Raw genomic sequence first — 12,367 nt, forward strand, 5'->3', positions numbered from 1 at the left:
TGTTTACAGAAATAAGTCCAGTGTGAGTCGAGGCTTTTTGATGTTTAAAACCAGATGGTATTTCCTGCCTTGATCAGCCTCAGAGCTTTGGTTCCCATGACAACCCCGAAGTTCCACCTACTGCAACTTCCCTGTTCTCTGAGCTTCCTCTTCCACCAATGTGCCGAGGTCCCTGGAGAATAAACCCACTAACTAGCATGTGCACAGCACTTTACAGTTTACAACACACTCCAGCATTTATTCCCTCCTTCATGCCTCACCACAGCCTTGCCAGATAGCATTTGCTACTCCCTCCATTTTGCAGACGGAAAAACCAGTCTCAGAGGTGAGGTGATCTGCCCTCTTAGCCTTCAGTGACGTCAACAGGACCCAAACCCAGGTTTTATGATGTTGGGCCTCGTGTGGGGTCCTCTATGCCAGGATGATTATGGACGCCCTGCTCTGCAGACCATCTACTTGCTTACGATTCCCCTGTGGTCAATTCCATACACGCATTGGGTCAAAAGATCAAGCTGTGACATCTTTAGGCAGGTTACTTAACTTCTTTGCCTCACTTTCCTCATCTGTAAAATGGGTGGTGATAATGGCACTTCCAGATGCATGACAGAATTAAATTAGTATATACGTACAACCACAGTAAGTGCTCACTGGATCTGAAGGATGAGAAGCCTGGGTCACTTTAACAATCCTGTGAGCTTGGGCGAGCCATTTTGTTGGTTGCAGCCTGTTTCCCCCTCCGTGTAAGAGGTGACAGGATCACGGTACTCATAGGATGTTGTGACTGATGAGATGAAAGCACGGCAGGAGCCCTGGACAGCACCTTTGCTCACAATGCAGCATGCACACGCATACCTTGGGGACTTGGGGGAGATGCAGATTCTGGCTCAGTAACGTGGGCATGCCTGCATGTCTTACACGCGTCCAGGGGTGCCAAAGCTGCTGGTGAGGACTACATTTTGAGTACCAAGGCTGTAGCCAGGAAAGCACCATTCAAGTGTTAATGATGATCAGTCATGCAGAGTGCCACGCCCCCAGGCCTCCATTTACAAGCTGTCCAAAGCTCAAGAAGCTTGGAGGGCCCGCTGGAAATGTCAGCAGGAGCCCAATTGGAGAGATTTTCCAGGTGGGAAGTTTCTGTCAGGAGGGCTCCTTGGGCCTCCAGCCCCGGTCTCTGTGCATCCTGGAACCCGCCCCCCGGGCTCTAGTGAAAGCTATGCCTGATCTTGGGGCTCTCAAGAGAGGATGTAAAAATATCCTGTTACATCAAAATATACGCACTGATAATGACTTCTGCAATTCTTTAAACTTTTTAAATTAAAAAAGTCAATGCGACCCAGGAATGCTAAGCGATCTCTGGTCAAGCACATGCCAGAAAGTAGATCAAAACAGAGCTATTACACAGGTCTAAAGAATGCAGTCTGCACCTTGTGCTTTTCTGTCCCATTCTCTCTTTGCTCTGTATTCTTCCTTATACAATTGTGGGTCACAAACTGAATTACGTGTGTGTTAAGTTCACTGCTATTCAATAAACAAGTATTTCCTCTTCATTCTTGCAATTCATTTGGTCGGGTGCATTCCTGCCTGCCCTGTTCTCACGTCCGTCACCCAGCTCCTCTGTCTGCTACCAGCTTAGGTTCATTCTTGCAGCTGCAGGGAGTTGCACCCCGGCAGAGCACAGTGTTCCCTGCACTATAACTGGTGACAAAGAACTCATGTGGTCCTCACCCCCATGAATGGGGAGAGAAAATGAGCTATTAAAATGTCTAACCAGCAGGCTGTACACCTGAAACTAATATGATATTGAACGTCAACAGTAATTGGAAAAAAAGAACAAGAAAAAAGCGGCTATGCCCCATGAGCACCTACGCTATGCCACGCATTGTGTGGAGCTCTTGCCTTGCATTATCTCAGCCAATGCTCACACTGCCCGGTGAGCTCTTCTGTTGCCATTTCCCACTGGGTCAGAGCTCCGCAAAGGCAGGGACTTCGCTTGGCTCCCGGGCACATCCCCAGCGCCTATGATGGTGCTCCATCAGCATCTACTGAATGAGTGTGTCAAGCTTGTTCCAACAAGGGGGAAACAGAGGGTCGCTTACCTGGAGAAGCTATCACCACCACACGGCCTCCTGAGAGCCTGCAGCCCCAGGTGGCCTGATGGACGTTCCCTCAGAGGATTCCATCTGACTCAGGCTCTTGACCACTATCCCTTGTGAGCAGTTAGTGAAATGTTTGCCCTGACGCTACCTCACCGATGAAACCAACTGACAGAAGCTGCAGCGGCATTGGTGCACAGCCTCCAGTTCTAGACCCTTCTTCATGGCTGAAGTTCCCCTCCACACATGTACAACCTCACCATTTATAGAGCCCCTGCTCACAGGCTGGGTTCCCGGGAGCAGGCTGAGTGGCGATTATCTGCAGCATGTGGTTCAGGCACTGGCTTCCACGTAGACCCGTGGGCGAGAAGGGGCCGAGTGGGATTGGGCAGAGGGAGGCTGGTAGCAGAGGCAGGTAAGTGGGAGTCCACAGGGCTGGGAACCCTGGGAGGCAGCAACAGCTGGAGAAGTCCGGGCAGCAGGTGTCCATGCCAACACAGAAGCTCTTCTGAAGACTCACCTGCCAACTCAAAGGGAGTGCTTTTGATTGTGATGAAGTGGAGACAATTATTTTGCTGAAAGAGCTGCAAGCAAGTGAAGTGCAGAAGCTCCACAGCCTGTGGAGACAGGAAATGAGAGCCAGAGAAGCAGCAAGATGGCGGAGCCCACGAAGCTCCTGGTGCCGCAGAGAAGGTTCCCACCTTCCACAGGGGCGCGCCCTCCCCCCAGACAGGGCAAGGCGGCCCCACCTCATTCAGGAAGCGTTTTCTGAGTGGGGCTCTGGAGACACTGGCTCTAGACTCTCCATCCATCTAGACCCCTCTGATGAAGGGGACAAAAAAGTGTGCATTTGTGTGTGGGGGAGGGAAAAGAGAGGAAGAAGAAGACCCAGGGGTGGTTACGTACCTTTCACACTGAAGGCTAGGTCATGGGCTCCCCTTTTCCTTCTTCTTTTTTTTTTTCTTCTTCTTTTAAAATTATGGTAAGATACATATAACATGAAACTTGCCATTTTAACCATTTTGAAGTGTACGAGTCAGTGATATTAAGTACTTCCACAGTGTACAACCATCACCTTATCTAATTCTAGACCATTTTCATCACTCCAAAATGAAATCCTCTAAATCCCCTCCCCATTAAGCAGTGACTCCCCATTTCCCCAATACCTGGCTTTCTGTATCTATGTATTTTCTTATTCTGTACATTTCTGAAAAGGAAAATCATATAACATGGGGTCTTCTGCATCTGGCCTTTCACTTAGCATAATGTTTTCAAAACCATCCATGTTGTAGCATAGATCAGTACTTCATTATTTTTGTGGCTAAATAACATTCCATTGTGTGGATATACCACATCTTGTTTATCTATTCATCCCCTGATGGCCATCTGAATTGTTTCCACCTTTGGCTATTGTGAATAGTGTTGCTACAAATACTTCCTGCAAGTTTTTGTTTGAATACTTATTTCTAATTCTTTTTTGTATATACGCATATGTAGGAGAATTGCTGGGTTATATGATAATTCTCTGTTTAACTTAGTGAGGAACTACGCCCCCTCTTTTTTGTAGATTTTCATAGACTCATGGGGCTGGAAGTCACCTGAAAAGTGACTTTTAACAGTGTGTCTCAGACTTTTGTACTTCACATATTAGTAAAACTAAAACTGCCATCACCACCACCCCCTCTCCCAAAAGTAGTAGGGACTTTCATTAGGACCAAGGCCAACCCTGTAAAATGAATATATTTGTATCAGGTAAACTTGTTGCCTTTCACTTGTTTTTTCTCATCTGACATCCACCATTGGGCCATTTGGAAACCACTTACCTGATCCAATCCTCATCTGAACTCTGAATTCCCCTCTCCAGCTCCGTGGGCTGGACCAGCCTCTGGAGGCCCATCTGGAGTGATGCTCTTCCTTCCAGGTAGCCCTGGTCCCTGGAATATTCTTTCTCATGGACAGCTGGCCCTACACGACCCTACACCCACAGTCTCCCCAGTATCTTTGCTCCACCTTCTGGGGCCCCACCAACCTCACTGGCTTCATTCCACCTGCTTCAGGACTGGGACCCACGCCACTTCCTTCTCCCCAAATGCTCTAAAGGACTGAGAACACCGACGTGAGATTCTAATACCAGGAAATGTGGAGATGAGGCATTCCCTGACTTTCAAGAATTCTTAGAAGAAACACAGAGAATCTCCAAGCTATTTGTAGTATAAGTGCCTCTTCTCCGACCCTCACCCCCCCAAAATTGTGAACAAGCCGTACAGGCTATCAAGATTTGTTTGCTTTCTCATTGGCTGAACTTATACCAATTCAACATTTCTCTGTGTGCTGAGCGGCAGCAAGACAGCATGAAGAAAATGTGGACTCTTCATGAGGAGACCTGCATTCCAACTGACTGTTAACTGGGTGACCTTGGTGAGGTTCATTAATATCTGTGTGCCATAGCCACCAAATTGGTAGAAAGGGAATTTTACGGCTGCCTCACAGGGTTATTATGAAGGAAGCAAGGCTACTTACAGAAGCGCCTGGCACACCACAAGAGCTGGCTCCATAAAAGTTATCAGTGGAAGAAATCTGAGCAGCCTTTTATACCTTCAATGAGCAAAATCGAAGTGAGAAGGCAAATTCACCATTATTTAATATACACTTGGCAAAGAAAAATCCTTCAAAGAATCAAGTCCCTATATGGAAATAATTATTTAAAAAATGTGTGGGGATGATAATCATGGAACCCACTCTGCAGGGCTGAAACAAAATGTCATCCTCGTCTCTTACCAAAAGATACAGTACCCCTGCTGAGGCCTTAGGGTTAAGGCCAAACCCTACCCCAGCCATCTGGAGGGTGGGGACAAGGTCTCCCTAAAGAGTACAGCCATGCCCTGTGTCTGTGGGCCCTAGGGAGGGGGCTCCAACAGGAACTGGGAAACCTGGGAAGAACCTTACACTGGTGGGAGTTGGTTCACCCCACAGGGCAGAGGCCCTGAGGAGAGAGCCCCAAGGAAGATGGGGTCTCTGCTTTGGAAGGAAACTGATGACAAGTGAACTGGGCTTTTGTTCTCTTCCACCACTGGTGACTCTGTTTATTTCCCTTCTGTCATGCCCAAGCTTTGGTGAATTATTGCCTACAGAAATTGGCTTCTCAGGCGAGGGGCTGAGATTTAAGGCAGGGTCTAATCCCCTCTTAGGCTGCATGTTACAGAGGAGCAAAGTTCCCCTAGGCTAGTGGGGAGCCTGGTAAAACCTCCTACCCCAGGGGAGATGACTCACCACCCACCTCCCCAGGGAGCAGATTCACCATCTCTGGCCAATCCTGCAGAATTTGGTATGGACTTTTCAGGGAAAGCATTAATATTCACCTTACATGTTGAACAGGTTCTACTGGTTTAGTAAGAAGTGATTATCTTGTGTGAAATGGACAAGGGCAGATAGGCACGGATGGTGCTACACAGTACCTCCAGTCTGAGCTGCAAACTCTCTCATGATGGGTCCCAGGCCTGCAAGAGGCACTTTCTTGGAAACAGGCCGGTGTGGATGTCACAGCTGTGCAGCCTGGGACTGGCTTGCACGGCGGAGTCTTTGAGCAGCTCTAAGACAAGAGCAAACGAGTGGGCTTTCCTGCCTCCCCTCTGCCTGCGGGACCAGCTCCTACGACTGGCTGGAAGGCCTTCCTGCTCCTTTCTGTCCACCTTGCTGGGAGTCCCAGAGTCAGACACAGCTGGAGGGTGGGGATTCAGCACCAACCCTCACATCCTTAGGGCTCTGATGCCAGCAGAGCTGTCTAAGCTGCTTCCGGCCTCGGCCACCCAGGCATGAGTAGTACATCGGGGCAGGTGGGGGCGGGGGAGAGGGGATTTCAAATAGGCAACCATCCTGGAGATTTCTCACATTTGCAGAACTCCACAGGTGTGAAAAGGGCTTCCTCACCTTCCTCTGATACTCAGCACCTTGGGAAGTGCTAGTCCCTTGTAACCAAATGGGAAACAGAAGCTCCAGGAGCAAAAGAAATATGCCTGATGCTATCCGGTAAGCAGTGGCTGAGACAAAACCCATGGGCAGGGCTGACTCTACCATCAGTGCTCTTCCCAGGGTAACAAATTGCTTCTACACAAAAAGAATCAGAAATCAGAAAAACAGGCACCTAACTTACCCTTGACAATACTTAATCCCCAAATATGCTGCCTGCCTTTGAACACACAGCCCCCAACCTGGGGTGCCCTTTCTCTTCCCTGCCACCCCTGCAGACCAGCTCGAGCTCTAGACAAGCCTGAAGCATCACTGACGACATCCTCCCAGCCCTGGACGTAGTACACCCCTTTATTAGAAGACTCCTCACATGGCACTACAATGTTGTATTTACGTGCTTGCCTACTCTAAGGTTCTGTAGGTCCCCTGAGGGCAGAGGCAAGTGTTTTCATCTCTGGATCTAAAGCATCAGCCTGGGGCGGGCACAGGGTAGATGCTCAGTAAACGTTTGATGAATGAAAAACTAAACATTTTCCTAGTACAACTCAGCAGTCTCCATGCAACCGTCTGGCACTGAAGCAAGGCAGCAGGAGCCTTCCCCCGGCCATTGCGGGCAGGCCTTATCCACCAGTGCCAGGCAGGACACCATTAACACGGGGAAACAGTGCCCTTTCCCTTGCAGGACAGAGTTCTCTGAGCAGGGTCCTAGCCAGGATCCTCTCACCTCAGTGTCTCACTGCCAAGCAGGCCACCTCTGCAGAGAGCTGCTGGGGACAGAAGCCATTACCAAAGACCCCTGACCCAACGGAAGCCCTTGAGCACCCCCTTGGCCCATGCCCAGGGGCAGTGAGGCCTCATGGCTGCCACTGTCCCAGTCAAAGCAGGGATTCCCTGCTAGTGTCCAAGGAACTCACCTTCCAAGAGCATCACGAAGAAGCATTCTGTGATCAAATGTATGGGAAATGCTACAAGCCACATGGCCCCTTCAAGAGGCCTGACACTCACTGCTGTGCTGAAGTTTGTCGGATGTCCTGCAGCAAAGACGATCATGTAACTGGGTTATAAACCAGTGCCTGCCAATCCTATTTGATCAGAGCTTTATCCCAATTTCACACATACACCCCTCTTTTTCTTTATTAAAAACGTATTAACATTCAGTGGAACTAGTCTTCCAAGGAACACAGTTGGGAAACTGCTGATGAAGGTCTTCAGGCAAGGGAAACACCATAGAGGGGAACAGCCTCCTGGAGAAAGGGACACATGGGTGGTGCGAAGGGCCACCAGAAAAAGGATCATGGCCCAGAAAGGGTACCAGAGATCTCTCCCTAACCAGCACACAAACTGCCTGGAAGAAAAAGCCTTAGAACCACTTGAGTGCAGCGAAAAAAATGAGAAGCCTCCATTCTGAGCCTTGGGTTTCCCATCTGCAAAATGGGAATCATCAGCCCTGCTCTGTCTCGGGTCATCAGAGATCACGGAGGTTTGCATTTGTGGAAAGCTGCTACCAAGCATAGCTCCCATGTATTGTGGGTGTTCAATCAAACTTACCTAAGTAGAAGCTGCACAAACACCAGGCTTATAAAAAGACCAGGACCCCAGATACAAGCTGGCACAGAACCTCAAGGCACATAACTCCACGTATTTCACGGGCAAACCGACCCTATCCATAATCTCTGAAGATGTGAGTACACCAAAGCAGCAAGAATCCCTGGTGCTTCTAACTCCAGGAGCCTGTAGGAGTCTGTGGGGAAGCCCACCAAATCCATTCTAAGTCAGCTCTGCTCCTGGGTGTGTAACAGGCATGTGGCTTCACTCCTCCCTGTGTTTCCCCGATGCGCAGATGCGGGCCTCCAGGGAAACAGTGAGGACGGATGACACTGAGGTTAAGCTGCCGCCCACAGTTGGTGCCCAATGACTGTCTCCCCGTAAAGAAGGCTGGGACACAAGAACAAGTATAAAGGCTTCTGTCAGTGATGGCTAACTCAAGGGGAAAGTTGGCTTCAGCAGGTAGGAAAGAGAATGGGAGGATGAAGAAGGAACAGCACCCACCGGATTGACAGGCAGAGGGAGAACACGGTCAGGCTCTGGGCAATGTGGTAACCACCACCACTGAAAGCCAGTGGAGCAGGAATGGGTATTCATGGCTGTAGGAGGGAGAGATGAGAGGTCGCACCTCTCAAGAAGCCAGCACGTGGCTGGCAGAGTTCATGGGAAAGAAGAGAATTCTGCGAAGGCTGCCATCTATTGGGTTCATCCGTGGACCACGTACCTTATGCACACAAGCTCTAAGCTCCAACTAAGTAACCCATCCCTGGCTACACAGCTGGCCAGCACGGGGCTGGATCTGAACTCTGAGTCGTAGTCCTCACCACCATCCTGCCCCTTGAGTCTGGGCTCAGATCATCCATTCATGTCTTCTCTTGCCAGCTGAGGTCCTCAAGGGTGGGGACTGGCTCTGGCTCATCTCTGGAATCCCCGGCACCCAGCAAATGACAGAAATGCAGCAAGGGTTGGACGAATTAATGACTTGCTTGGAAACACTTCAGAAAGCTACATTTAAAAGTCAGAGCCCTTCTAATATAACATGGTAGAAAACTACATGGGCCAATGCGCTTCTGAGGAACATAGCATTAACGGGGTCTAGAAGAAATTCCAAATTCTTTGCCTAGAAAATGTGGGCACTGCAGTCCTTCCGCCATGTAATATGTTAGGGTCTTCTGCTCCCACTGAAGGGCAGAAAGCCCCGCAGTGATACGGGGTGAGCAGTGCCAACCACAGAGAAGGAAACTGACGGCCAGAAAAGAGAAGCGATCCTGCAAGATCACACAACGAGCCTCCTCTTCTTTCCTACATAAAAGGCTGCCTTTGCAGTGAAGAAAAACGCACTCAACATACGACATCCTGCACACCTGTTGTATGGTGCATGCAGTAGGTGCAGTGAAGTGCTAGAGCGGAGTTATATATAAATCAGTAAGGGAGCCCAGTGGCTAGAGGGGTTGGTTCTGCGTAAGGGCATCAAGAGGCTTCACTTGATAGGTGACTGGCATGTCAGGACAAGTCAGAAGTTTCAAGGGACGGTGTGGCAGAGGAGGCTAACCTGCTGCCAAAACATGCTCTCCCCACTAAGTATAGAGTGGTTGCTGTGAGCTCCTCCTGGAACAAAGACTACCTTTCCCAGGGCCCTCTGTATCCAGTGCGGCCACGTGACTCCTGCTGACCAATGGAATACGAGCAGTTAAGAGCAAGGCAGTTAAGAAATGGCCGTCTTCTTCACCATCCCTTTCCCCTTCTGCCACCCAGAAGCAAGGACTCTGAGGCTCTGGGAATGGCAGAGCCACAGGTGAAAGGAGCTGGGTCCCCAAATCACTGCGTGAAACCACCTTCCAAGCAGAAGCAGCCATACTGGACTTTATGAGAGAACAAGTCTCCACTGTGTTGGAGTTTGTTACAGCAACGAATGCCACCAACTACTACAGCAGGGGAGGGAAGACGGGGGTTCCAGGCAGAGGCAACAACGGGACCAAGGCACAGCGGTGTGACAAAGCGTGGTGTGTGTCCGGGAGCCCGGAGGAGCTGAAGGTGGCTGTGTGAAGGCCATGCTGAGATTCAGAAAGCTCACACTGGTGATCCCAGGAGGGAGGGTCATGTACAGGGATTATTTCCTGGGGCCCTGGTGTTGCTGGCGCTGCTCTCAAAGGAAGAATGGAAGTTGTGAATGGTTTCCTGTAAAATTTGTCTCTCACGTCCCTGTGGAGGAAATTGAAAACAGACACAGAAAGTCTTGTTAAATCTCTTAACCATTAATTCAATTGACACAGTGTTGTTAACGCTCAACTCATACTTGAAAAACCCATGGGCGTCTTGGGGAAAATAAATTACCTAATTGAGAGAGTACCAAGTTTAATAAAAACACTCTGAGTCAGGCTCTCCCCCAGCACCCACAACCACAGCGTGCCAAGGGCTGCAGAGGCCCCCGAGATACCAGGAGCCGGTCCCCTGGGTGAGGCTGGACAGTAGGGCCCAGGAAGCAGGACTGACTTGCTCCGGGTCACACAGCCTGGAATCGCGCGGGGGCGGGGGGTGTCTCCTCCCCTGCCTCACTCTGTGAGTCTTTCCAGCCCTCGGATTTCCAGGGAATTCAGTGGGAGCCAAACTTCTGTCTGCTACGAGGGAGAATTTGAACAGCCTTACGCCCCCTAGCCCAAAAGAAGTCAGATTCCTCCTCACAGTGATTCACTCCTCACCCCAGCCCCGCAAGATCTCCCCATCCTTGCCCCTAGCACACACATTTTGAGACAGGAAAAGAGAGGGGATGTGAATGTTTCTTTAAGCCCCGAGAACATCTTCACTGAATACCTTAGCAGTGATAAGAACAGAGACTAGAATAAAACAGCCCGGGTTCAAATCCCTTTTACTAGCTGGTGACCTTGAGCAAGATACTTCATCTCTTTGGGTCTTGATTTCCTCATCTATAAAATGGGGATAATAGTACTTCAAATGGTTGCTGCTGACATTAGTCCCTGTGTAGGCAGCAGGAGGCCTACAGGTCCTGCCCTCAAAAGGCAGCAGTGTGGATTAAACATATATATATTTAAAAACAACGTATGTTTTTATGTTAAACATATATTTTTAAAAACAACAAATAAGTGTGGTCAAAATGTAAAGCACATTAAAAATGAATAATCTCTGGCAGACTGTTCTCTGCCAGGAGTGAAAAGAAAAGAAAAAGTCCATTGAATGAGTCCAGACTTCAAACTCTCTCTTTCATCTCATGAACTACCCAAACCCTGAGGAGTCCCTCTCCAGACTCCCAGGAACCCTGGCTGGCCCAGACTCCCAGGCAGAGACCACGGGCCCTCATGTGGCCTCCCCAACACCTGAGCGGGCAGTGAGAGTCTCCCTTCAGGCCAGTCCTCCCAGGACATTTTCAATAAGCTGGACAAATGCTGTCAGGATTCCATCCGCACAAACCTGAAGGCTGGGGGGCAGAGGACAGAACAGCGGGTGTGGCGTCCCCACTCCACCTCTCACTAGTGGGGCATCTCAGGTATGACCCCCTGCTCCTGAGTGCCCATGCCTGTAAAATGCGGATAATGCCACATGCTGGGGCTCTGATGAGGCTCAACCTGAGATAATGAATGAGGTGACACTGTGCAAACTGCAGAGGGTGAAAACATAAAGAGGAGGGGTGACACCGCCACCTTAGCCTTAATTGCCTGAGAAATGAGGTCAGGGCCAGCCAGGGTTCCAGCACTCTCCGTTTCCTAACCTTAGGAGGAAGCCATGGCTGATGAAAAGCATAACCGGTCCCGCATCCACAACCGATTGAAGATGATAATGGTAACTGCCCTTTAAAAACCCCTGAGTTTCAAAGGACCTGCCTCATAATTCTCAAAAGGGAAAAGGCAAATGGCCATTAAAAGTAGAAAAAAAGTGTTCGGTCTATCTAGTAGTTAAAGAAATGCAAATGAAAATAGACACATTTTTTTTCTTTGCCTATCTAATTAATAAAAATTTAAAAGAACAAACCAAACTCTCACACCTACAGTTGCTGGGGATGTTCACTGGCTCTCTCTGGAAAGTAATTCAGGAAGCGATAACAAATACCTGGAATCGGACTCTTTGACTCTGTAATTCCACTTTTAGACATCTATTCTGAGCAGATAACCAAAAGGCCTTATACACAAAGCTGCCCACTGCAACACTGGTTATAGAAACTTCGGGTATCTACATATCCAATAAGCAGGAATTAAAAAGAATAATTTTAGTACATCCATGCAAATTTGTTATATTATTAAGAGTTCTTAATGACATGGGTAACTGCATGTATTTAATGTTAAACGAAGAAAGTAGAATGTGAACTTACAGATCCAAATATACCTCAGCCACATAAAGAGAAACATTTGGCACAAAACACTGCAGAGTGACCCTCCCAAATGTGAAACGCATTGGCCTCTGGGTGGTTAGATCGAGGTTTCTTTAAAAATTGACCTTTTTGGCATTGTGCAAATTTAGTAAAATGAATATGCACTGCTATGATAATTGTAAATAATTGTTTTGTTTGCTTGTTTGTTTTTTTTGCACATGTGTGCCTTTGGGTACATGGGGGTGAGAGGGGATTACTATTCTTCAGCTTTAAAGCTGATGAAACAGAAATTTAACATTAGACAAAAAAGCAAGATGCCAACAATAACAACACTGATTGACAGGTCTCTGTGTGCCAGGGGCTCTACTGTGTGTCTCTGTGTGCCAGGGGCATTTTAGTCCTGGTCACAATGCCATCACCCACACCCTACTCACGAGGCAAG

The 12,367-nt window shown here is 48.8% G+C and overlaps 1 protein-coding gene across 2 annotated transcripts in view; it reads right to left on the bottom strand.

Moving 5' to 3' along the window:
• Window positions 1-7,169: 7,169 nt before the first annotated feature.
• The window catches only part of ANKS6 (ankyrin repeat and sterile alpha motif domain containing 6), a gene marked incomplete at its 5' end in the record, with an annotated part of 44,467 nt that continues 39,269 nt past the window's right edge, over window positions 7,170-12,367 (bottom strand). The window contains one exon of one of the 2 annotated variants that reach the window (XM_081065279.1): window positions 7,170-9,806. In XM_081065279.1, the coding sequence (XP_080921405.1) occupies window positions 9,702-9,806 (105 nt within the window). In that variant the 3' untranslated portion in view covers window positions 7,170-9,701. The remainder of the gene's footprint in view (window positions 9,807-12,367) is intronic. The other variant, XR_013994384.1, reaches the window with a different exon arrangement.

This window comes from Rhinolophus hipposideros (assembly GCF_964194185.1).
Source record: "Rhinolophus hipposideros genome assembly, chromosome: 11".
NCBI lineage: Eukaryota > Metazoa > Chordata > Mammalia > Chiroptera > Rhinolophidae > Rhinolophus > Rhinolophus hipposideros.